Genomic DNA, 27,001 nt, shown 5'->3' on the forward strand with positions numbered 1-27,001 from the left:
TTAATGTAGCAGAGCGATCAGTATTCTGCCGAAATCTCCAGACGTGTCGGATTTTATAGCATCCGCTAAGCTCTTCTTGTACAACTCTACGTATTTTTGTTTGATGGTCTCCAGATCAATCTGAGGGGAATAAAAGAAAAGAATTCCAGTAAGAACTACAAATTGTACTATGGCTAGAACTGGAGGAACAGGACAAGTGTCATTGTTTCCACAAATCAAAAGATTAGTGTTATTGCTAACGCTGCTTAGAAAATGAAGGATCTCATCGGCTGAAATGCACTTCAAGACTATGGGGGCTGTTTACAAACAAGTCACAGAGCCATTGGCCCTGTGAATTTCTGTTGAATGTTCGTTCTGTGCAAATGGACGTTCTTGTATATTTTCTTTTATGAATCTAATGTATTTTCGAATGTCATCTTGTAATACCACATGATGGCCACTAGATAGAGCCGATGAGCATGGGAAAGAAATGCTTTGTCCAAGGCTCCTTACTTACATCCAGTGGCCATAATATAGGATTACATGACATTTGAAAATATATTGAACTTATAGAGAAAATATTACAATAATTTTTTTTTGTGCATCCTTATGCAAAGAACGAACATTCACAGAGTTTCTCAGGGCCACTGGCTCTGCAAATTGTTCATAAATAGACCCCTTAAAATTATTCTTAATGCTGCTTAGAAAATGGAGAATCTGATTTGTTGCAATGAGCTTCAGCCAAAACCGGATAGTGAGTAAGGGTTAGAACCTCACATTTTAATTCTTACAAACTGACTGAAGATGACCGGGGGGGGGGTCACAGGTACAGGAAGTGAGGGAAAATCTCCAGCAGATTTAGGTTGCTGTTTGTTCCTTGGCGTACATGTGACTAATAAGCCAAACGTATCCAGCCAGAAATCAGGCTTTGGCAATTGTCCAAGCAAACCGAAAACCAGCCCCCGTGTCCTAGCAACCAATGACCTGCACAGCACCACCGGATGCTAGAACATAAACAACTAGACCACACAGCATTATTGGTTACTAGAATACTAACGGCTAAGAAACACACCGTCATTGATTGATAGGAAGCAGGCAAGCACACCATAATTAATAATGATGCCGTCTTGCCACCAGCATCTTAGCATCTAATGATGCCGTGTGGTCTACAGAGCGTCATTGGTTGTTAAGACGCCGGCGGCCCCACAGTGACATAGCTGTTATGGTGCAGCTGCCTGCATCCCAGCACCCGATGAAGCTGTACGGCTCAGCCACCAGTTAACCAATGTTGCTCTGTGGGCTTCATTGATTTCTAGGACACAGATGGAGGTTTGGCAGCCAGACAAACAGGGCAAATAATTTGCCTGTCGATGAACTACACACAGCTTGGGTTCGGGTCCAACTCATGGTCAACCCGAAGCGTAACCCAACATGTGACCCTGTTTCCCTCATTTCTTGTCCTGGTGTCACAGGGATAAAAAGTCATAGGAAATCCCCAAACTGGGATCTCAGACAACACGGCTAACAAAAGTTCTCACAGTTTGGCCGGATTTGAGCGTTTATAGTAAGTATACATGGTGAGTCATTATATACATTTTCATAAACAGATTTTTGAACTGGCTTTTTTTCTTGCTTGCTATTTAATATAATAATTATTATTATTATACTGTATCTCAACAGTTTGTTAATTATGTGGTTTGGGATATGTTGGAATGTGATTTCCATTCAGGTCACTAAAGCTTGCCATACACTGTAATGTTTTCTTGCAGGCTGAACAAAGAAAATATAACAGATCCCTCTATCCCGCAGTCTTCATTGTATTCTGACGGTGGCCGCTGTCAGAATACCTGTACAGAGCCGGCAGCTCATTGGCTGCTGGGTCTGTTCGTGGGAAGTTTTTCTGACCTGCTCCTTCGATCAACTTTTCAAGGTATGCCGGCTGAAAGGGTGTTGACAGCGGCACCAATCTGGTTCCCAATTTCAGAGTGATGGTCTCACCTTCCCTAGAGTGAATACAATACTTCTTATTCATTATCTGCATAGGACCTCGATGTACCAGCACTGGTGACTCTGGTGACCTCAAGCCTTGAATTATGGGAGTCGGAGGAAGCGTGCACACATGCCCCATACTGGGATGGTCAGCGCAGAGAATATTTTATTGAAGGAGATAAATCTTGCAGTGGCTATTTCCACAGGAAGAAGGTATTCATCTGTGATGGATGGGGTACTTTAGGTCGATGGGATTCACCCTTTCACACCTGAGCATTCTGATACGTGTATCCTGAAGCGTGACAACGCTGAATACGAAGAATTCCATTCTTTTCGATGGTGTCCATTAACACCTGAGCGTTGTGTTGCTGGTAGCTTAGAAAAGAACGCGTGCTTTTTTGAGGCAGAATTGTGCATTTTTGGTCCCAAAGACTTCCATGGGAGAGCCTGAGAAATGCATGTAACTTGCCTTTTTTGCGTGATTTTTCCGCCTATGAACCGTCTCCACCTAGTAACTAGCTTTGCATTTTGCTAAAATAAAAGTGCTGAAGCCTAAAAACACAGAAACAGGTAATAGACGCACAAGATAAAATCTTCAACATTTCCTAAAAACAATCAGGCTGAAATGTGAGTGGGGGCTTGATCCATGCTGAAGTTCTATTAAATGTTACAAAATAATACCCCTGGCGCCCTCTAGTGTTTTCTCAAGAAATGAATAGCTTAGCACGGTAAAGTCTTCCTAAACATATCTTCTTCAATGACTTCTATCTCAAATTCAATACATAACTATTTTAGGAATGTTGGGTGATCCATTTTCCACCTGGGCTGTTTCTGCATCCGCTGATTTACAGAACAGATACAACCATATATATATATAATAAAGCCGTTTTTACTAAATGGATTTAAATGTGTTCTAACATGGGGTTAAACGGCTGTGAGCAAATGGTCATTGGTTGTGCCCATACTGTATCCAGGCAGAATTTCCCACACTATCAAACACTCTCCTGGTGGGTGGGAGGTAGGGTTGCCACCTTATCTTCAAGCAAAACCCGAACACTCTAGTGCCACGTGGCAGTCTCTTTTTTTCAGAGATTATACAGGAGAGACAACCTCGGAGAGAGAGTGAGGAGAGACAGTCAGGGGAGAGAGTAAGTAGAGACTGCCAGGAGAGAGAGTGAGAAGAGACAGCCAGGAAGATGAGTGGGGAGAGACAGCCAGGAGAGAGAGAGTGAGAAAGGCAGCCGGGAGAAAGAGCAAGGAGACAGCCAGGAGAGAGAGCGGGGGAGACAGTCAGGAGAGAGAGCCAGGAGAATGACCAAGGAGAGACAGCCAGGAGAGAGAGCGGGGGAGACAGCCAGGAGAAAGAGTGGGGAGAGACAGCCAGGAGAAAGAGTGGGGAGAGACAGCCAGGAGAGAGAGTGGGGAGAGACAGCCAGGAGAGAGAGTGAGGAGGAACATCCAGGGGAGAGAGCAAGGGGAGACATTCAGGGGAGAGTGATGAGAGACAGCCAGGTGAGAGAGTGAGGATAGACAGCCAGGAGAGACAACCAGCAGGATAGACAGCCAGGAGAGAGAGTGGGGAGAGACAGCCAGGAGGGAGAGTGAGGAGAGGCAGCCTGGGGAGTGAGAGGAGAGAGAGAAAGGAGAAACAGCCAGGAGGATGAGTGAGGGGAGACAGCTATGGGAGAGAGGGAGGAGAGAGAGGGGAGACAGCCAGGAGAGAGAGCGAGGGGAGAGAGCAAGGAGAGACAGCCAGGGCAGAGAGCAAGGAGAGACAGCCTGGGGAGAGAGCAAGGAGAGACAGCCTGGGGAGAGAGCAAGGAGAGACAGCCAGGGGAGAGAGAGAGGAGAGACAGCCAGGGGAGAGAGAGAGGAGAGACAGCCTGGGGAGAGAGAGGAGAGACCGAGGAGTGACAGAGAGTGAGGAGAGATAGCAAGGAGTGATATCCTGTGTCCCTGATTCAGGACCATACACTGCAGAACTTGGTAAATGGGCCAAAGCACAACGTGTCTGAAAAAGTCACAAATTGTTTGCTGAAATTAATGCTTTTTTGGCATGAGGGACATTAAGGACGATATGAAAAAAAACCCCAACACTCACCCTGGTTCCTCCTGCACCCCCCACAATCCTGGCTTTGAGTGTATTCATTTAGCATTGCCACGTGCGGTAGATTGTAGTGTATGTGTAAGATGGAGAGAGAGATTGTAAATGTTGTACGAACCATCAGAGCCCAGTCACTGCGGAGGTCTACACCCGAACTGTGCAGGAAGGCTGCATACAAGTAGGAACACCAGGACCCCCTGGTTGTTCTGTGCACCTGACATAATGACATCTTGCGTCCGAGCTTCAGCTGGCCTGAAACCTGGGCCCAGCACATACAGGACTTAAAACCCGGACTGCCTGGGTGAATCCCAGACAGGTGTCAACCCTAGTGGGAGGGTGTGAGGGGCAGCAATGAGAGTATACTGTATGTGCCTATAGCATGAGACATTGCCTAGGTGCTGCAAGTAAAATTTTGAGAAACTAATTGTTATTAATCCATAGGACTCAATATACTAGGCCAGGGCTAGACCACCTTGGCACTCCAGCTGGTGTGGAACTACAAGTCCCACGAGGCATTGCAAGACTCTGGAAGCTACAGGCATGACTCGCAGAGATAGAGGCATGGTCGGGTTTGTACTTTCACAGCTGGAGTGCTGAGGTGGCCTACCCCTGTACTAGGCATGACAAAAATCTGTTACCCTACAAAAGAAAATGATTCATCTGTGTGGACCCCCACGTTTACAATAAAGTATTGCCAAAGGTTTGTTGCGTCTTATTGCTTTATCAATATTATCACTGCCATGTGAATGTGTACACAGATCATGAACAGCATGTGGGATCACTTATGTGCCCATTGACTCTTACCTCTGCCCTGGTGACCAGAATTCGGATCAGTGTGGCCTCATCTGTCCCGGCCCCTTTCATGGCTTTGTAAAGTTTCTTGGCAAAGTAGGCTTGACAATCCTTAGTGCATTGAACTGCAAAGAGACCACATATGAACATTATTACATGTCGGTGTACAAAATGCTGTCCGGTTTTGCACTTTTATAAAGAGTTCCTTGTATTGCAACCAATGAACGTACCCGCAAGGGTAAAGGGATGCCAGGGCCAAAGCTTTTCTTACTGCAGCACTGAGCCTGATCAGGTGGTTAGAAGGAAGGCAGACCCTCCCACTTAGCACTTCAGAGATCATCAGAGAAAGTGGCAATAAATCCCAAATAATGTTTTATTATTTCACAAGTGATAACAGGAAAATAACAAAAGGCAGTCGACACGAAGGGCCTAACAATCCCCCTTCATCAGGGCTTCAACACAGCTGCTCCGCCATTGACACAAGCATCGATCCACAGATCATTCGTCTGGTTTTAGATTGATTTACCCAGGAGCTTTACTTTGAGTCCAACTGACAGTTAAAAAAGGTTTGCCCATCTCTGGGCAAACCTAAAATCTACCCTTGCAGTGGGGCTTGCATGGGTTGTGTGCTCATATACTTTATATCTAGGGGCTGAAGTAAAGCCAATTTGCATAGCTGAATTTCCACTCCCCTGGCAGTCAGCACTCATCTCTCTCCCCTCTGCTCTGGCTGGTGGAATGTCCCTCAGCACCCTCACGTCTAATGCGGTTCCTCTGGGAAGAAGAGGCTGTGAGTGCCAGTCTAGCAGCCCAGAGGAAACCGCCGAGAGCGGGGATCAGGTATGTAGATCTGCTTTACTCCAGTCCCTAGACATAATCAAACAATTAACCCTTGCAGTGTGGGTGTGGATGCAAGAGTGTTTTTTGTTTGCCTGGACATGGGCTTTAAAGCCCTGATGAAGAGGGACATGCAAATGACTTGCATGCCTTTTCCTGTGAAATAATGGAACCATAATTTTGGACTCTTAGAACATTTATTCAGTGCTCCTGAAATACATATTCACAATTAAAATGTTAGAGGCGGGTCCCTGTTTTGTGGAGAGCTCTTGAAAACAAGCCATTTGGTTAGGCCAGTGTTTCTGACCCTTTTTTTTTTAGTCACAGCACCCTTTAAAAGTATGGAAAATCTCAAGGCACCCCAGTCTAAAATGTCATAGATTATTAAGGGGGACGCCCCACACAAAAACACACAGAAAAGTGTTCACATCGTAGTGCTCCCTTCAAATCAAGATTTTCCTCCCTCTTCACATCAGAGTCATCCTTTGCATCAGTAGTTCCCCTTCACATCTGAAACCCTCTTTCATATGACAGTACCCACTTTACATCAGGAGCCACCTTCACATCAGTCTTCATTCACCTCCTCTTCACATCACAGTCCCACTACCACAAAACTTTGAGGTCCCCCTGAGGAAGCCTGGTTGAAAAAGCCTGGGTTAAGACAAGGATTCCTGGTTGTGTTGGTTGGGGATCCATGTCCAGCACCTTCCAACTCTCCTTCCAAGCCTTCCACTTAGCAGTTAGTTTGGGAATGTTCAATCAAGGCCAACACCAATATATACAAAGCAGAAGCAGTAAAGAACCTGCAAAACATCCTGTTCCAGTAAACTGGAGTTTCCCTTTAACAAAGCCTGGATGACATCTACCACTGCTGTCAGGAGGTTACCTAGAGTTGTTTTAGACTGAAGATTGAGAAATAAGCACTGATTTGGGTGACCATGGATCTTGGATGCACCTTGTTCTTTACTTCTTGCCTCAGTAGTAATCCTTATAATTCATTATGATTACTATGTTGGGTTGCTGCAGTCCAAAGCATGTCATCATCAGCATGGATTATTGTTATTCTCTCTATAACTGGATAATTTCATGTATTTGGAGTCAGACATGAGTGGGACTCCTCTGGGAATTTCTGGAGAAGGCATTGGGTCAGGAAGGAGTCAGGAAATGCATGAGACTGCTCTGACATATTACCACATCCATTTCCCAAAAAAGAATTGCTGAAACATGTAATATCAGTGTATGGATCACATGTCCCTGCACCTTGTACCGATGATACTTGGTGTTTGTTCAGATTTCCCCTTTTAATTTTGTTTTTAGAATGGAGAGGGGAGGGTTAAAGCTTATAACATGCTTTTATTGCCTTTTGTGACCCTGTTAGGGAGATTTCCCCTTATTTTCTGTCAGGGCCCTAGTAATCGCAAATCTCTCCTATGGGGGACACAGGCAAAAACATTTGAGTAGAGTGAAGGGGTTAAAGCTCCTGGCCATATTTTTACTGCTGCCTGTGCCTTCTTGTGCCTTTAAGACTGCACTAGCCGAAAAGCAGCGTGACTGCCACATAACTGGCATTTTTACGAGGCAGCCATGTATTCCTCTCTTGAAAGTTTTCCTTTAATGGGATGAGTAGGCAACCTTAATGGTATGAAAAGAGAAAGCTCCATTAAAACCCAGTGACCCCATCCTCTTAGATAAGTTCTCTTTACTTTGCATCATCTTCCTGTAGCTGAAAGCTTCCTGTAGCTGAAAACCACACAGAGTCAGATGCTACAATGCCAATCAATGATGAAGAGCTAAGCATCCCTATTTATAGGGGTCGTGATAGAGAAGCTGATCCTAATTTCCAACAAAAGAAAACATAACTCCCTTAAATCATTTCATCTGAACTTATGAGTGAATAAGACTTGACCTGAGACATGAATCATAGCACAAGGAGGGTTGATGGTCAAATGATGTTCAGAATCCCTCCTCTGAGGGTATGAGCAGGGTCACAGAAAGATGGCTATTGAGCCTAATACATAAGGACAACAGCTGAACAAAAGAGTACTGATAGCAGCAGTGTTGGCCAAAAGGAGTGGTTTGCCATTGGGAGCTAGTAAGGGGTAAGAGGGCATAACTGGTAGCAATATGGCTGACAAAGGGGCATGAAGCCGATGGAAGCAGCCAAAGCCAGTGGGAGGAGATATAAGTGTAAATAGGCACAGTGATGGCCAACATAGTGGACTACAAAAAGTAAGGCCTATAACACCCTAACGAGCTGCCGCAAGTTAGAGCGTGGCCAGAGAGCATGGTCAGCTTACCTGATTGTACGGCATCACTTTCTGGATGGGGAATCAGACTTTGCAGCAATTTGGCTAGTGAGAGAGTGAAGCCTCTGATCTGGCTGGTGAGGGATCAATGCCATAGAGTCAGGTCAGTTGTTTCGTTGCCCTCTCCAGAGATTCTGTCATGCGCTGTTTCTGGTTGGCTATTGTGTCAAAGATGTAAGACCGATCAGAGAGGGCAGCAGGGTGACGGGGCAGTTAGAACTAATGGAGAGTGGCTCTTGGAGCAGATAGAACAATGTAGTCATTGCCAAATAGAGCCCAGGATACTTTCCTTGGGTGGCAGAGAAAAAAAGTAATCAATCATTCACAGAAGGTGGGCACATTAGTATAGCCGCAAGGGAAAAGGATGCTGGAAAGATGCAATGATTCACACAGCCTCAAAGTAAAGTGAGAGGGACATTCACTCAAAGGCCTACCACAGGAGTAACCAAACTCCGGCCCTCCAGCTGTGGTGAAACTACAAATCCCATAGTACATCTCTCTCTGGGAGTCATGTCTGTGGCTGTGAGAATCTTGCAATGCCTCATGGGATTTGTAGTTCCACCACAGCTGGAGGGCCGGAGTTTGGCTACCCCCGGCCTACCATGTAAAAAGAACACTTGGTCAGAAGCCTTTACTGCTTCCCACAAGGCTATTTGTGTAAGTTTCCCAGGGAGCAATGCATGATGTCCCCACACTTATACTGTACACTCCAATGCAGACACAGCCTGCTGACAGACTAATCTACTGAATGTAGGCAACAATAAGTGAAATGTTGTGAAGAGAACATACCTATTGTCAGATAAGCAGATTTCAGGTTTCCTGATGTTTCACTTTTAATCACGTCTTCAATGTTTTTGCCATGGAGCTAGAAGGGAAAGGGACCACAAATGTATTCAAAGTGACTATGCCGCTATTTCAAAACTCAAATCCATAGGCATGCCTACAAAGAAAAATGTTAACTCCTAACCCTTCTATTCTCTCACGAGCTACACTGGCTGCAACATCTGTACTTCCAATCCATTCTTAGTACTGTGTTTTGTGAAGAGCTAAAGGGAGATGGGGAGACCTGACACCCATGGGGGTTACATAGTTGTTATGGTTGAATAAAGACACAGGTACATCCAGATCAACGTGTGTGTATGGGTTTGTAGCAGTCAGTAACAGTTCCCATACCCGTGTATATTGTATTCCTTGAGGAAGACATCTATATGTTTTTTGAATGTGCCTATACTCTCAGCTGATACCACTACCTGGGGAAGAGAGTTCCACAACTTTACTTCTCTAACAGTAAAGAATCCCCTACGCAGTTTGAGAATAAATCTCTTTTCTTCCAATCTCTGGTGGGGCCCTCTTGTCTTTTTTAGGAGTAAACAATTTCTTACCAATTTTTCCAACCCCATTTAACATGCGGTATATAAGGATCGGGGCAGACCCAACGGAGGAGGGTCCTTCTCCACAGTGAATAAGTTCAATTTATGTAATCTATACTTATAGCTTATGTCCACCAGCCCCCTCAGTTCATGGACATCCTACCTGTTGATCGGTGCCCAAAACTGAACCGCATACTCAAGGTGGACCTGGATGAGTGTTTTGTTAACGGGGCTTTTTTATGCCTGATAGTCATCGACTTGCTTTGTTAGCTGCAGCTTGGCTTGCATGCTATTGCTTAGTCTGTGGTCTACCAAGACTCCCAAATCTTCTATCTCTGATTTTCCCAGAGGAGCTCCCCCTACTGAAGGGGGGGGGGGTTACTATAGGACCTGCATCAAACTCTGTTTGATGAAAGCCAGCAGGAAATTACTTTACAGCAGAGATAAAGACATAACCACATCTAAAGCTAGAAAAATGATCCTGCTCCCCAGAGTTGAGCTTTAAATTTAAACGCTGGTGTTGATTTGCATTGTAAATTATTTGCACAAAAGAGCAATAAAAATAAACCCTTCAGTCTACCTAGAAAACGGGTGGACAGACGGGTCATGCCACACTTCCTCCATACTCACAATCTCATATGCTTTAAATGTGGCTCTAAGTTGCATGTAGTTTCTTGTTGCCAGGATGACATTGAATTCTGATTCATCGGTACCCCATCGAGCCTGTCCAGCCTAACGGAACAAATATGACGTCAACAGAGATATAATAAACGCCTCTTATGAGTAACAGTTCCCTTCACATCCTAGGAAGTTCAAATTATTATATTTCCAAGAAAATGTAGTGCAGAATAAATTATTATTTTCTTTTTTTGCCTAAAATAACGATACATGCTTGTGTTTAAAATGCCACCTATAGATCTAGAAACGTAAAAGAAATAATTGCATGTAAAAGCGCAGAAAATCAAGTATTTTAAAATGCAGTGTTCTCCCTTTCAATAAATTATTTTATATTGATTTGCAATGTGCAAGAGTTAAACTTCCGCTTTCTATGCCCGTAATCACTACCGCGCTACCTCCACACACCTCCACCTTTAAGGCAATAGAAAGCTCCTTTAAATGGCATACATTGATAGTGTGATGATGTCATTTTAGAGATGTACAGCTATTACTTACTCCATAGAGCCTTTGGGCATCGTCCCCAGCAAGTTTTTCATCAATAGCTAGACCCTCATCCCGGTTTGCCTGCCAAGAAATAAAATGGACGATTAAAAAAGGGCTTTTTTGCATCCCTTACATATTGCTATTAGCCTCATGCACATAAACTGCTTAGACACTTTGTAGGCATTAATCCCTAACGTTTCCCCTTCTGGAATGGACACACGTTTGCCTCCAGTGATGGGCTATTCACCAATCACCAGCACTGTCATGGAGTCGCACGCTTTTCCATACTATGTATTTTCTTCAGTCTGGGTAACTGAACGCAGCATTGGGGGTGATTACACACAGTTGGGTGGGGGCACATTAAAGAAAACCTAAAAAGGTCCCATAGGGTCCCAAGACACAATGTTGTGCTAAAGTAAGCAGCTTTTTGCAAAGCTGTCAATTAGTGGCTGAGGGAGTGTTGTGACTGGGTGCTGCACTGAGTGTACCCACCCACAGATGAGGAAACGGGACCAGGAGCCATTTCTCCATAGGTAGCACATAGCAGTGCCTGGTCGCACAATACAGGAGCTGTACTAAAAAGGAGGACTAAGGGTCAGAAGTATTAGAAAAAGGAGGAGAAGTATTGAAATATCAGAATAAAAGGAGCAGAACTATTGGAAAACTTGACTTTAGAAAAAAATGAAGATCATTTTTTGCACAGGGTAAACTAGTAAGTTCCTAATAATATTATTTTCTAAGTGGCAGGGGGTGAGCTTTAACCTAATACATTACCACTTTCTGAAAAAACAAATCTCCTGAGTTATCTCTCCTACGTGTAAACCTAATGATGCCAAGTGCTTCTGCAATCCAGAGATGTTTTCAGACACTTCCTTCATTATTGCATCAACCATCCCATACAAAGCCCACCCAGAGAGAAGAAGGTTGGGTTCTCCCCATGCATTGAGTGGACCAAAAAGAAGGACAAAGTTCCGTGTGGAGAGAGATATATTCTCCACAGACTCATGGTCAGGTTACATACCATTCCAAAGGTTTATTGCAACCTACCAAGACATAAATACACTATGCTGGGCTCTCCTCCCACTCTTGTTTCTTCGTTTCACTCCATATTTTTTATGGAGAGTAAAAAATGGGGATAGCAAGATCAGCAATAAACTTTTTACGGTAAACTCCATAACAAAGACCAGAGGCCACCACCTAAAATTGGTGGGGAAAAGATTTCAGCACAAGGGGCGTAGGGGGTTCTTCTCAGTTAGAGCGGTTAGGGTCTGGAACTCGTTGCTGCAAGCAGTGATTTCAGCTGAGAGTGTGGAATCGTTCAAAAAACGTTTGGGCGATTTCCTCAGGGACCGTAACATTTGGGGTACAGGTACACATAAGAATAAGATCACACATAACTCAAACACATGTAGATGCACATGCATACACGCAATAGGTTGGACTTGATGGACCTGTGTCTTTATTCAACCTCAAATACTATGTTACTATGTTACTATGATTAAAAAGAACTTGTTGCTTCACAAGCAATAAAAACTTTTAGTGGTAGGTTGCCTTGATCCTATTGGTCATTTTTTAAACCAAAAGTTCGTAAAAGTGGTGGAAATTACTAGAAAATTGGCAAAGTCAAGACCCACCCAACTATTCTGTCCTGGCAGAGGATGCTGGAATGCTCATTCCATTAACCATCACGGGATCTACACTGAGTGGCCAGATTATTATGACCACCCCATCAGTACCTCGTTGGGCCGCCTCGTGACTCCACGAGATGTTGAAAGGTGGTGTGAGGAATCTGACACTGCATGTAAAGGTGGTCATACACTTTACAACCATCGCAAGACCTTGGTCTTGCGATGGTTGTAAAGTAATTTAAAAAACGTACGATCTGCCCATCTTGGACAGGCAGATCGTACTTGCGATCATCGGGCGGGCTTGCGATGACCGCAATGCTGAACGGGCAGTGTGCGCGTGCGCACACTAGCCCAAGCGGCATTGATCTTACGATCATGCTAAAAACCAGCCGAAAATCGTACGATTCTCGGCGGGTTTTCTAGCATGCTCCTTAGACAAAAGACGTGCGACCGTACAGTAAAAATGGTCGCACGGTTGAGGCATAGCCCTCCGCCCATAAAAGAAACGATCAAAGCAGAATTAGAAGCCCCTTTTACGCCCCAAGAAGTAGCGCAGGTAATAAAACAACTAAAACCCGGGAAGAGCCCTGGGCCAGATGGGTTCACGTCCCACTATATTTGTTCCCTTGAATTCCCCCTCCCCCCTTCATGTATATCTAAACGTTTAACGTATTGTATTATACTTGAATACTGTATGTAACCATGCAATTGATAAACACAATAAAAACTTACTTGTGAAAAAAAACAAAAAACGGTTGCACGCCTTCCATACACTTTGCGATTATCGTACGATTGCGGGATTGCGGGAAGTGTGTCTGGGCCGGTGTCTGTGCAAGGAGGAAGACGCCGACCTACTGTGCTGACAGACCCGTCTGGATCTCCTAAATCCCCACACTACTTCTCAGGACTCTGTCCTGCAACCCACTTGGGACAGCTGATTCCTACCACAGCATACTGCCACAGGCAGCCTCTAACCTGCAGGTAACCATTACCTCCATTCACTGTGTCCTATGGCCAGCTGGTGAACTTCCATTAATCATTGCTGGTTGTTTCAAACATTACTATTACTTGCCATGTGACTTTACCTGGATTACAAACACTGCATGTCACGTGCTTATCAGCTTGTTGCTATGTGACTTTACCTGGATTACAAACACCATGTTCCATGCTTATCAGTTTGTTGCCATGTGACTTTACCTGGATTACAAACACTGCATGTTAACTGCTGTTATCAGATTGTTGCTAAATTACTTTACGTGGATTAAAACACTGCTTTTGATTGCCACAACTTAGTCCTTTACTACTTATTCCATGGTGCATTACTGTCTTTAGCTGAGATCCTACCAGACCACGGCCAGTACTTTACAATGCACTGTTGCCCTTCTGTTGTCTTGTACCAGTCTTGCCACTCTCCGTTCCGCCCTAACATTGACTAGTCGCTGACGGCCACAGACCCAGATTTTCGGCTGACAGTCCAGTCTTTAAACACTTTAACAACAGCTGCTCTTGAACATTTAACAAATTCTGCTGTTTTGCTGATACTCGCTCCATGGCTCCGAGCGTCAACAATCATCCCACGTTCAAAGGCTGTGAAATCGCATTGTTTACCCGTATCTTCAGAAAACAAATCACTTCTACTGTCGTGGTAAACAACCTGCTTCCCTATTTATAATGGTCTGGCCCTCTAGCAACTTCAGCGCCAAATTATAGCTAATTATAGCTAATTTGCCTACAAACATCAGGTGGTCATAATAATCTGGCCACTCAGTGTATGTCAACATTATTAGGTGGAGTGATCTCCTTCCGCAGGTGCATGCATTGCTCAAACGCTGGAAGCAGGGAGCCAGGGTCTTATTTTTTGAGGGTTTTTTTTTTAAGCCCATGGTGCATGCATCAAAAACAAACCCCCGTAAACAGAGTGAAGCATGAAATCATACCACACAAATAAGTGCTCAATAGTGCTGGGTTCCACCTTCTAAGAGGAAGGGCCTTCGAATCCCTGAACCCTCTGGGGTGCAAGGCTCCTGACAGGGGCAAGGTACCCTAATCCACCTACGCTGAAACCAGGTGGACACTGATCCTTAGGGACCAGCCCAAAACCAGTCCACCAAGTACTTGGTAAGGGGTTCTCCTGAAGAGAGACCCCCTGGTGGGGAGAGGAAAAAGACTCAATGGCCACAGAAACTTTGTCCAGACATCAGGGCCGATACCCTCCGTCAATCTGTGGGGTTAAAAGCGCTCGTGCATTGAAAAAATCTCTTATAAATAAAGAATTTACAAAAAAAAAGCGCTCGTGCAGATAATAAATCTGATTGAATAAATAAATAAGTGCCAGAGCAAGGCATGAGGGTCTTGGGCCACATGTCATCTCCATACCGGAGTGTTCTTTTTAAGATCTAAAGTTGGGAGTGTATGGCCAAACCAATAGGGATTGTGATGTCATTTTGATGTCAGGGGGTGTCTTGAAAGGTGTTTTGTTTGCATCTGTTTGTCTATATATAGCTTGGTGTTAAATCTGCACATTGTCAATGCTAAGCCTGAAAGCGCTTGTTATTTGACAAGAATCTTAATAACAATAAATTAACATTTTGTGACCCTGAAAGGATTTTTACTGTGCTGTTAACATCTATACACGTTTGCTGCTGTGTGGCTAGACCAACGCACAAGGAAGGGAGATAATCTGGCAAGACTTTGGTGCAATTTTTATTCTGCACTGAGCTGTATGATTCTTCATTATACTGTACAAAAAGAAGTCTGGGACTCCTTAAAAAGAAGAGTTTACAGCAAAATTAGCTGCAGAAACATCTAATTTACATCACTAAGGTTATATGTCCCGCATTGCGCATTTACCGCCTCTCTTACCAAAACAGTGACAAAGCCGACAAATCTAACCACAGCTATTTTAGGTATTGAGCCTGAAATCCTGAGAATAAAAGGAAATATTCCTTATATTACTGGCAATGGGATCTGACTCATCTGTCTGGAGGGATGTTTTAAATAGAATTAATTTCACCATTCTTGTCTTTGTAGGGATTGTCAATGGATGCAAACCACAGGATATTGTTTGTAGGTAAAACAAGCTGGAAAATGCTGCACACACACATTTAAAATTTACATTTTTTTTAAAGGAAGCTAGACTTGTTTGTAGTCATTCTTTTTGTTTAAAAATGTATATAACTGATCTATATATTTTTTTAATTAGCAGTATAAAATCTTCCTGTTTAGAAATTAACATTTTAATTTGAAAAAAGGTGCATCTACAGCACTGGGTTTGCAGAGCATACTGAGCTCTTTAATAAGAAGGCCCAGCAATGGATTAATATGAAATATTAATACACAATGGAAAAAAAAAGAACTGTAACAAAAATAAACATGGTGGAAATAAACATGTTACCAGTAAAGAACTTAGGAAGTACCGGCCGTTCCTGTCGCCCAAGCTGCTGAACACTGCTGTGATGAAATGGAATTGCCAGTAGAAGTCTTTTTAGAAACCAACATTTGCAGGAATGTCTATCTTCTGTGTCCGGCCAACCCCTACATTACTACAGGATGCAGTAGTGTCAGTTCTGCAGAAACTTCAGTTGGTAATTCCTCTTAATCACAGCAGTGTTCAGTGTCATGGGCATCGGGGAAGAGGTAAGTATTTACAGGTAAGGTGTATTTCCACGTGGATTTTAGAAAATCAATTACATCCATTTGCACAAAGCACGCTCCTATTGAACTGTCCCATCAATGTTTGGACAGTTGTGTGATCCAAAGACAATCTGGATTTTCCCTTGTAATATCATGGTGTATGGACAACAATTTAGCCATAACAGACATTTAAAGTGAACCTGACGTGGCCTAAAGCATTTTTTCAACATAAAGAATAGTGTTGCAGTGAAGACATCTTAAGCTATCTGCAAGCACCTGTGTTAGTTTTCATAAATCACCCAGGATGTACATGGGGGCCCTAATGCCTCTATTAAGTCTAATAAATTGCTTGTGAACGCACTAACTCACGCGAGCATGCTGATCCAAAAGCACATGTTGCATGGATATGTGGGCGTGCAGATGCTCAAATGTGTATGCCTAATTCCAGGCTTGGCACCATGCTGAGTTGGGAAGTTGCTAGATGTTCTTCAGCTGTGTATTAGGTGACCAGAACCTGCACCTGTTCCTGTAATCTGCTTAACTGTTGCTAACTCAGCTTACCCTTAGATTTGTCTTTGACTCCGGCTCCGGAAGTGCTCTGCCTTCCTGTTATGACCCGGCCTCGACTCCTTATGCCCTACCTGCTCTCTGCCTCCTTGGCTTCTGATCACCGCCTGTCTCAGACCATGTACCAGCCGTCATGGGTTCCAGTATTCCTGCCAGCTGCTGCCCAATCAGTTTCTCCATGGTTACTCCCCTGCGACCTTGCTCCTTGGTGATCTTCGCTCTACACCAGCAGCTTGCAATCATGCCTTCTGCTAGAAGTAAGCTTCCATGGACTGGACTTTTGGCACCAGTACCACTCTGTGCCCTCTGATTCCCTGTTCTCTACTCCAGGGTTTTTTGAGAGGTACTCTCGTCATCTCTACCCCTAACCAGGTACATGATACTAGTATCCAAGGGGTTCCACATGATCACATAGTACATGTAGCCATAAGCATGTGCCTGGACTTTTGTTAACTTAGAAAAGTTTAGGCCAGGTCAGGTTAACTTGAGGAGCAAAAATCTTTTGGTAGTGCAGGTCATGGAAATAATCCAACATGCCGGCAATTCTCTGCCGTTTGGTATAATTACCTGAAGCAGTGACACCAGAATCTTCTGGAAATATCCGCTGGTATCACTTTTCACATCAGCCTCCAAGTCTCTGTCAAACACTAAGGAAAAATAAGACATATGTCAAAGTGTGAAATAAAAATAGAATTGCTTTGATTCAAAACCAAGAACGTTTTACTTACGCCTTTTGTAGGATTCTTTAATGTTGCGTATTTGCTGGAAAAGAGAGATTGACATATTGAGGATTGTGACAATGATCTATAACTGAATGTATCTGCAGTAATAGAGAATGTTTAATACAATCATTAAATGTCTGGACTAACCCCTGGTAAGATAAACTTGGAGATTAAAGTGAAGAGGAGGGGCAAAGAAACCAAAAAAACCCTCTATTCCCTAATTTTTTTTTTTCCTAATTTTTTGAAGTACAGCGCTCCCTATTTAAGGAGAATTTGTTGGGACTGGTCTACTGACTAAGGCAGGTTAGGGTCATAGGTTTAGCCAATCTAGGAAGTATTCAGAGTCTCAAATGAATAATTTGGGGTTTGGTTAGGTCAAGGGGCAGAGTTTGGGGGTTAGAATAATTATATGCTCCTTGGTTACATCTAGTGGCCAGAATTCAGTATGTTTTCTGACAATTACAATCGTTTTGCAGAAGAACATTCAGTTTTGCCCTATTCAGACAGAACGAAAGGCTCTGTTAACTTTTGATAAATGAGCCCCTTAGTGTTTAAGTGGAACTATGAACAAACTAAAAAAATAACATGTGTCCTATTGGACTGATATAACTGCATTTTTGGAGATGAACTTGGGCCTTACTAATATATGTAACCCTTAGTTTTGCTTTCTAGGACTGCTGGGGGAGCTTGGGACGGATTCTGGAGCTCAGCGTCTCCTCCGTATTCCCCTTTTTTATGCCAGGAAAGCTATTCTTTTATGGTGGTGCAGTCTGTAGGCACCTTTCCCGAGTTGCTGGAATGGCATTGTTAATCAATCACTACCAGTGACGTGAGGTACCTTTAGTTCTGGGTGAGGCATTCCCCAGCCTCACCCCCAGCACGTCCCATGTTGTAAAGCCGACAGTCGGCTCTACAAGTTTAAACAGAGTCCCGGCGGCAAAAGTCGCTGGGAGTCTGTTTAAACAGCCCCGATGCTGGCGACGTACACTGTACGTCGTCAGTCACGAAGGGGTTCACAGACAGTGCTCCGTCCATGACAGGTTACACATCGGGGAGGATTTCCCTGCTCTGTAACCTGTAACAAGCCGATCTGAATGGAGAAAAAGCTGTCAGCTTCAGACTTGAAGCCGACAGTTTTTTCCTCCATAATACTAGGTGAGGCTCTGCCTTACCTGCCTCCCCTGACCGCACGTCCCTGATTACTTCCCTTGTATAAAATCACTTATGAGCAGAGGGGTTGCCCCCAGCTCTTTGGCCGTATCTGGTTGGCCTCTCCTAACACAACTATTGAGGCAACCTAATTTACTTACATCTTTTGATGTTCCTCAATAGCTTTTTTTTCTAGCCCTTCTGTGTGTGTTGCCACCATGTGAGACATATTCATGCTAACTTGTATCATTTTCTGTGTCGAGACAAGTCTTATTATGACTCTTTTTGCACAATGTTGATATTTGTTTTATTTTGGTTTATTGATTTTTTGTTTGTTATTGTTTTGTTTTCTTGTAAAATCAATAAAAAAATCTTTAAAAAACAAAATAATAGCACGTGTAGCAATCTGTCAGTCGCACCGTTTTTGGTTTTCTGAGTCCTCCCTTTAACAGTGTAATTATGTGTTGATCCTGCCAGTAGGTCTATTATTTTTTTTCACTATTATTAACACGGTGACAACGCTGTGGCCCTCCAGCTGTTGTAGAACTACAGGCCCCATGATGCAGTGCAAAACTGACAGTTACAGACATGACTCCCGGAGGCAGAGGCATGTTGGGACTTATAGTTAAAGCACAGCTGGAGGGCTGGAGTTGCCCATCCCTGTCTTAGATGGATATGCAGTTTTCAAGGGATTTAAATATAATACAAAGAAATTAAAGCCTACCTCCAGGTAACACTTTTTAAACCAGTTACAGCAACAGGGTTCTTTTTCTTTAGAAAAAGTTTTAAACTATATACAGTAAACTCCCATTTATCTGGCACCCATGGGGATTGGTAGATGGTGGATAACTGTAGTTTTTTGTTGCTGGAGAGTTACTATTAACTCTCCAGATATTGGCTATTTCAAATTGCCATAGCCAATAGCAGGCTGGTTATTGCATATGCCCACTGCCTGTTGTTTACATTCACTTGCCCGCTGAGGAATCTAGCTGTCGGCCGCAGCATACATTTAGTTGCTCACAAACTTTTTTAGTGTGCACATGTCTATCAAACAACTTGCGAAAAAAATTGAGGACATAATATGTCCTCAATTTTTTTTTCTTTTTGCTGAGAGCTCTGGTTGCTTGAATGCCAGATAATGGGGAGTTTACTGTAAATATATGGTGACTTTTATAAGCACCCCCGATACTGTTATATGGTTTGTCTGAACTCCAGCACACTGGGTCTGTATGTAGATGTGAAGAAAATTATGACTAATAATTAATAACTACTAATATGACTAATGCACTCCCAAGCTGACCTCCCTGTGTGAGATGCACTCCCAAGTCCTGTTGTTACGCACTCCTGAGCCCTGTGCAACACGCATGTTTGAGCCCTGGGCGATACGCACTCCCAAGTACTGCGCCCTTTGTGATATGCACCCCTGAGCCCTGTGTAATACGCACTCCTGAGTCCTGTGCGTTAGGCACTCCTGTGCCCTGTGTCATATGAACTCCTGAGTCCTGTGCGTTAGGCACTCCTGTGCCCTGTGTCACATGCACTCCTGAGTCCTGTGCGTTAGGCACTCCTGTGCCCTGTGTCATATGCACTCCTGAGTCCTGTGCGTTAGGCACTCCTGTGCCCTGTGCGATACACACTCCCAAGCCCTGCGACCTGTGCATTTCTTATTCCTAAGCCCCGTGTTCTCTGTGATATGTACTCTTAATTAAAGCATATTGAGGCATATGTGTACCATGTCTACAGTGAGTGCACATATGCCACACCCACCATTTGTCACATGCGTGGTGGGTGAGTATCTGCACCTATTAACTGACAAAAAAGCCCTGCTCTATTGTAATGCAAAAGCAGATTGATGCAGCTTTGACAGAGGTCAACTGCACTTGTCAGTGAACTCCAAGCGATCTCACAAGCATCTCATACAGATCTCAAATGTTAATAGAATGCATGTGAATGCAAGCTACTTTTGTCCAAAGCTTGTTGGCCAAGGCTCTAGGAAGATGAAAGCAGTTAAGTTGATACTGTACCTGGTTGCTCCTTGTACACAGGACTTGAACCAGCACAGACTCCTTAGTTCCGGCCCCCTTCATTGCTTTTCTCAGCTCTCTAGCGTCAAACTCACAAGGCCGATCCAGCAGCGCTAAGACGGTCTTCTCAAAGTTGCCACTCAGTTCACTCTTTAACACGCCTTCTAAATCCTAGAAAATCAAGAACCATAAAAAAAATCTTAAGGTATTATAATTAATTCCAATGAGATCATGGATTAGAACGATGCTTCCCATAAGAAATGTTTGACCTTTGACATCTTTACATGCTTCCATCCTTTATTTTTCTTTCACAAAGGTTTTATTTGGTTTTTATAATTTTTGTTTTCACATAAAGGTTACAAACAATAAGAGAACAGAAATAGGGCATGCAAGCCCCGCATCAAGGAACACAAATTGAAAGTATGCAGTGATAACATTGTGCAGAGCCCTGCAGACTGTAAAACTAATCAACGAAACAAGTGTCAAAGATCATTATAGGCGTATAAAGAGGGCAGTGCTGTCCAGTTATAGCGGGTAGGACCTAAGATGACATGAAAAGGAGCATCATAGGGGGGGCTTATCAGGTCCGGACCCTGGGTATCATGGAGTAGAGAGCAATGAGGTGAACGGTCCCCTACACCGAGACATCTGGTGCAGATGGTACGGGGGACGTCAAACAGCACAGATCGGTGTAGGGAGAGCAACAGGGGGTTAAAGGAAGAGGGCATGGAAGTAGAGAAGGAGGGAGAGACCGGGAATGGGAAAGAACATCATGGTGCCTGGTGCGCCACAGCTCCTCCATCCTTTATTTTTATGATCATACAGATTCAGATTTGGGAGCAGTCATTTTCCACTAGGGTTCTTTAGAGGTTGCTAAGGGGTTCTTTAGCAGTGGTGGATCGACCTCCCATCTGATAGTGCCTGCATAGTTCCAGGGGCTAACATCATTTGGTAGAGCCAAAGACATTAATGATCTTTTTAGCTATCTGTAAGGGGCATTCTTTCTGCTGACCAACAATTTAGGGTACATTCTTACTCTCATTGAACATATGTCTGTGAAGGTTCTTATTCATCCAGGTCATGGTATATCTGTAAAAAATAAGTCAAGGCAACTGGATTTGCTATATTTTTCTTGAAGACGTGTCACTGGTCATCCAACCAGCTTTCTCAATCCAGAATGACTTGTACAAAAATTATCTGGGAATAAATATGGTGAATGTTGAGTACTCATTGAACATAGTTCCAAAGGGGCACCTCTCTCACTGACCACATTGTAAGGGTGCCTTTCACCCTCGGACTATCAATGTAACTTCTCCCACTCATCACCAATGTAAAGGGACCCTTCACTAATCCCCAATATAAAGAGATTCTTCACGGACTATTAACATACAGGAATACTTTTCCCACTGACCAACCATGTAAGGGGATTCTCCACAGACTATCAATATAAAGGGATACCTTTTCAACTGATTACTAATGTAAATGACTCCTTCACTGAGTATGAATGAAAACGGATAACGTTTCCACTACCACCAACATAAAGGGAACCTTCACTAGGTATCAACGTGAAGGAATTCCTTTCCCAATTACCACAAATGTAAAAAGAACCCTTCAATGACCACCAATGTAAAGGGGCACCTTTCCCACTGACCACCACTGTAAAAAGACCCTTCAATGACCACCAATGTAAGGGGGCATTTCTCCACTGACCACCAATGTAAGAGAGTTTGTATTTGTTTTTTTGGACACCATTTTTCATTTTTATTTTGGGATTATTACTGAAAATTGTTTTACCATATAAAACATGGGGCTTTAAACATGGTCTACATTGGGTGTCATATGCACATTCTTTCTTGTTTTATTTATTAATACATCTACAGCTCATTGATCTAGCTAGCTAACCACTAGCTTCCCTCGGACCTGAAATAGTTTCAAGGATTCCTCAGGGGCAACAAGGTTTGGCAAGGCAGCTGTAGAGGCTCCCGTCTTTGCTAATCGCTGATGATGAAAAAAGCTTTGAATGGACTGTGTCCAGAGATTGGCAGTGAGGTACAAAGGGCAGTAAATCACAATGAATGTGGTGCACTATTTGGCAGAGACCACGGCTGCTGTGCATGTTTAGTATTTCAGGTAAGAGTGGAAAGGATCAAACATCCCATCAGGTTTGTATTGCAGTCTATGCCTCCATAGGGGGGTATTTAAGCCTCACCTAGTTGGAATGTAAAGGAAAATCTACCCGACAGGAGCACAAAATAAAGGATTTAATATTTCCCCACTATATAAAAAAATAATAAAATACAAACACTATCAAGCTTTTAAAAACAAGAATACTCTTTATAATAATTTTTTTAAAACCTTGTTTCATGTATAATTTCTAATTATATGGGGAGCAGCCATATTTTCTCATTACATCATCTACTTGATGTCTACTTTACAACACACACAGGGACCATGGGGAACAAAAGTAGCCCCCCTCCAGAAGGAAGGACAGTGTCAGCACCAATTCAGAGATGATTTGAGGATCTACAGCCGAGTGATACACAAATAAGATTTTTGTTAATAGTTAGGGAACGTGAATGCATTTTTAAGATTTAACTCCTGAGTTGAGTGTCACTTTAAGGTAAATACTGAAATATTAGTTCAGCATATGTACTAAAATAAAATACAAAATACATAAAATACTCTGTACTTTTCCTTTAATTAATTCCCAGAATGCTGTAGCAGTCCATTACTAAGCAAAGTGGGGCTGTAGATTGACCAAACTTGGCAAAATAAATCTTATAATACAAAAAGCTGCAAATCTCCCAAATCTTTTTTTTTTTTTACCCCATGACTGAGCCCCCATTGACATTAGAGAAGAAGGCAAGGATTTGGCGGAGGTTGTGGGGTAAGGATGGGCCCTCTCCGGCCATAGCTCCACGGCCGGAGGTAAGGTGAGGTCACAAGTCTGCCTTGAGCAGTATATTTTGCAATTCTGTTTGGCAATTTTGAACTTAGAATTTGACATCATTGAAGATAACTCTGACCAATATCTCTGGTATAATAAATGACAGTTGCCATACCTTTCCATACATTGACTTGTACTTCAGCTTAAGTTCTTGCCGCTGGTCGGAGGACCTATTCGCCAGCACTTCAATAATAGCTTTTTCATCAGTACCTGTAATACCAAATTAAACATTTACAATACGAAAAAGTTCCCTATAGGTACATAGTCAGGTTGAAAAAAGACAACAGTCCATCAAGTTCAACCTAAAGGTTCAGTATGTGCAAAATTATATTGTGAACCATGTGTGTAAAATTAGCCAAAGCCATACAGAAACTAAGATGTGTAAAGTGTATCTGTAGCCTTTTGATTCTAATTGTTAATACAGAAAAGAGCCCCCGCTATGTTTTTTTTTATTGCTGTTTGTGTCATCACTGGGGAGATTCACCCTGTCTATTTTTTCCTGATTCTTCTGACCAGGACAGAAAGTCATGGAAAAGCTACAATTTTACAGTTGTCACCACGAGCGGAGGGGAATATGTCCAGTGGTGACACCTGTGCTTTCTCCTCTTCCTATACTCAGCTCCATCTAGTGGCCATATTGTAATATTACAACACTACATTCAGAGCAGGAAAAACTCCATCTAGTGGCCATAGTGTAAAATTACAACACTGCATTCGAACTGGGAAAAGCTGTATCTAGTTGCCATAGTTTTCAAATGCAGAGAGAGAGAGAGAGACCCTCACCACTACTTCCTAATCACAGTTCCACTGCTTGGGTTTATTGCAGCTGTTGGCCAAAGAGTTGTCCATACTCCACAGCAAATGCAATCCAAACAAAATAGCCGTACACTGCCAATCTTCACCCAGCACTTCTTTATTTGTAAAATTCAGTCAGCTCCAAACTTATAATCCCTGCCTGCAGGTCGCTCACCTCTAAAGGTTGTAAGCAGCCACCTGTACTAAAAAAAAAAGCTTTGACTTTAGACATATTATAGGTTGTGAATAAGCCAGATTGACAACCAGTTAAAGAGAGCTTATTTCCCTTCAGTCTATAGGGGGCAGTAGGGAGTCAATAACTCATCTGTTCTCCTAAGCTACCTTGCTCTCTACAGCTGGCCACATTTGTTACAATCTGTGTTAGAGGCCAAATAAATTATATTTAATTGAGTTGGACCTAGCACTAAGGGGATTATTCACAAAGCTGCCGACGGCAACCGTGTGAATAACCGACCAGAAGTGAAGTGACCCGAACGCTGTTCAGCTATTTACTTCAGGCTTGTACGGCTGATTTCAGCCGACATCGGCTTGCTGCGGCTGGCTTCAGGTCGGCCGAACATGCTCAGCATGTTCGGCCAACCCGAAGTGCAGAAGGAATTCAACTCAGCCGATCCAACATCTATTATCATAGATGCCGAACAGCAGTGAGTGAATAGCCGAACGCCGCCGAGCGTCATTCGGCTCGGCTATTCTGCTCGGTACTTCTGTGGTCCCAAGCAGAATAGAAAAACAGTTTAAAAAAGTAGAAAAAAAATAGAAAACGATTAGCAGAGCCGGAGGTGATATGAGTCATATCACCTCCGGCTCTGCTAAGCTCTCATTGTAATGCAGGGGGGAGAGCACCCCCCTGAAATGATGGCAGATAGTAGAGGAAGCAATAGCTTCTTTGCTATCTGCAATTTTCTTTTTCAGTATTCTGACATCTGCTGCAATCAGAATTAAAAATAAACAAAAAATAAGCATAGGAATGCATAGCTTGATCGAGCAGAGTAAACCTTTCCATGAGAAAGTGTCTAATAGCGGGAGACTCCCGGGGGGGTCGGGAGAGTAATGACAGATCAGCGTCCCTGGTTACCTGGTAACCAGGGACGCTGATCTGTCTCTGCAATTGGCTACTCAGCTGTTAGTAGCAGGCGGCAGCAGGCTGTCGTCCGGCCAATGGCCGGCCGTTCCGCCAGCTTCGCCTTTCACCTCGGCTCAGTCGAGCCGAGGCATATGCCTTCGGCTCAAGATTTTTGGCAAATCTAATGGATATCGTACAATCACTTTGTGTGTGGCTAGGTTAATGCCTGAGGCTGTGAACTGGCAGCGTCTTCTCCAGCGCTCTCAGTATTCAGTGCAGGAGGCCAAGAAAGCCATTGTTTACACTTACCCAATCCTTTACAGGCCTTTTGCAGTTTCTTAGCATCACGTTCTGCATTAAAATCATTATGGTGCCGAATTGTTGGCTAAAAAAAACATAAAAAAATAAAAAGTTAATTATTCAACTGATTTAAGAAAAAGTAGTATAACATGATTTGATCTGTATTATGAAACCCAAAATATTAGCCGTTTTACCCTTTAAAAATAAGGATGAGCAAAATGTATTGTTTTCAATTTCTCAAAATTTGTGGAAAAATCTGAAAATTTGAGCAGAATGCATTTGGAAGCCAAAATAGACCTAAAAATATATATACATTTTGTCTTAAATTCTTACTGAAAAATAGCAGTGCCTTCCTGTGACTACAGCCTCATTGCGGGAAATGTTAAATTTGCATCATGAGCTCATCTGAATATAAACTAACAGGGTTATTCACAAAAGGGTGAAGGGGTTGGAGAAGGAAGGAGAAGTGAACAATCTAGGACAACATCGCTGAACTGGAAACTGAGCTGAATTGGAGAATTTTTCCAGTTCAGCGATGTTGTCCTAGATTGTTCACTTCTCCGGTCTTCTCCAAACTCTTCACCCTTTTCTGAATAACCCTGTAAGAGAATAAAATGGCCAGTACACCTAATTTACTAAGTTACATCTAATTTACTAAGGTCTAAGTTGCAATAACAACATCGTGCAGAAACAAAAGGAAAAACAAAAATAAAAACACCATTATTTGTTTGGGGGGGTGTTCTTCTGTTTCTGCACAATGCTATTGTTGCAACTTAGACCTTATTAAATTGCAAGGTTTGTAACCTTAAGGGCCTGTTCACACCAGATGCAGTGCGTTCTGGGCCGACTCTGGCCAGAACGCGCTGCCTCGCATTACGGCCGGCTCACTTTTTTTGTGGGGCAGGAGGGAGCGTGGCGGGCCATTGAAGTAAATGGCACCGTAGCCACGCCCTCTGGCCGCAATGCGGTTCTAAGTCAAGGTACATAACCGGAGAGACAGGAACTGGAACAGAAGACAAAAAAAAAATACTAGGGTCACAGGGTAACATGCGATGCCTTGGGGGTCACTGAGTGACATAAGATGTTCTGGAGCTATTGGGAAACACAGGGGGTCACTGAAGACACAGAATATGCTGGAGACACAGGTGTGAAGTGGTCACTGGAACACACAGGGGTTACAGTCTCTGGAGGAACAGGAGTGCTGGGGTATGGTGGAGTCACAGCATTGCAGATGGGTCACAGGAACAAGGACCTCTCAGTGGGACAGGGAACCTATTGCTCATGCAAGGAGTGTGATCACAACAAAGTTTAAATAGAGAGATAGGTTGACAGGCTGGGTGAGGATTGGCTGAGAAGCTGCTATACCAAGCAGCAGGTTAGTCCAGGTGACACCCATAGCTTTCAGTCCTGTGTAGGAACAAGATAGGAACAAAGCACATGTAGAACTAGAAGTAACAGATCACCAGCAAAGCTGATTCATGACACCAAAATGCGTTAGCTACTTTCAGATGAGTTTAATGTAATGAATATGCTTTGGGCTCTTACTTTAAGTGTGGCGCTCTGATTATTTTTCTTCTGGTTCCAGCCTAAAGGACCTCTAGGACCCTTCTGCAT

The 27,001-nt window shown here is 43.3% G+C and overlaps 1 protein-coding gene across 1 annotated transcript; it reads right to left on the minus strand.

Annotated features, from left to right (window-relative positions):
• On the minus strand, nt 1–27,001 carry ANXA13 (annexin A13). The gene is made up of 11 exons (XM_018562212.1): nt 26,933–27,001; nt 25,397–25,472; nt 23,324–23,418; nt 20,262–20,432; nt 17,095–17,128; nt 16,934–17,013; nt 10,551–10,619; nt 10,008–10,109; nt 8,797–8,872; nt 4,877–4,989; nt 1–120 (listed from the first exon to the last, which is right to left on the minus strand). Exons 1-11 carry the CDS (start codon nt 26,999–27,001, stop codon nt 1–3), a joined length of 1,005 nt encoding a protein of 334 aa, XP_018417714.1.

This window comes from Nanorana parkeri, unplaced genomic scaffold (assembly GCF_000935625.1).
Source record: "Nanorana parkeri isolate BGI_ZX_2015 unplaced genomic scaffold, ASM93562v1 scaffold566, whole genome shotgun sequence".
Taxonomy (NCBI): Eukaryota; Metazoa; Chordata; class Amphibia; order Anura; family Dicroglossidae; genus Nanorana; species Nanorana parkeri.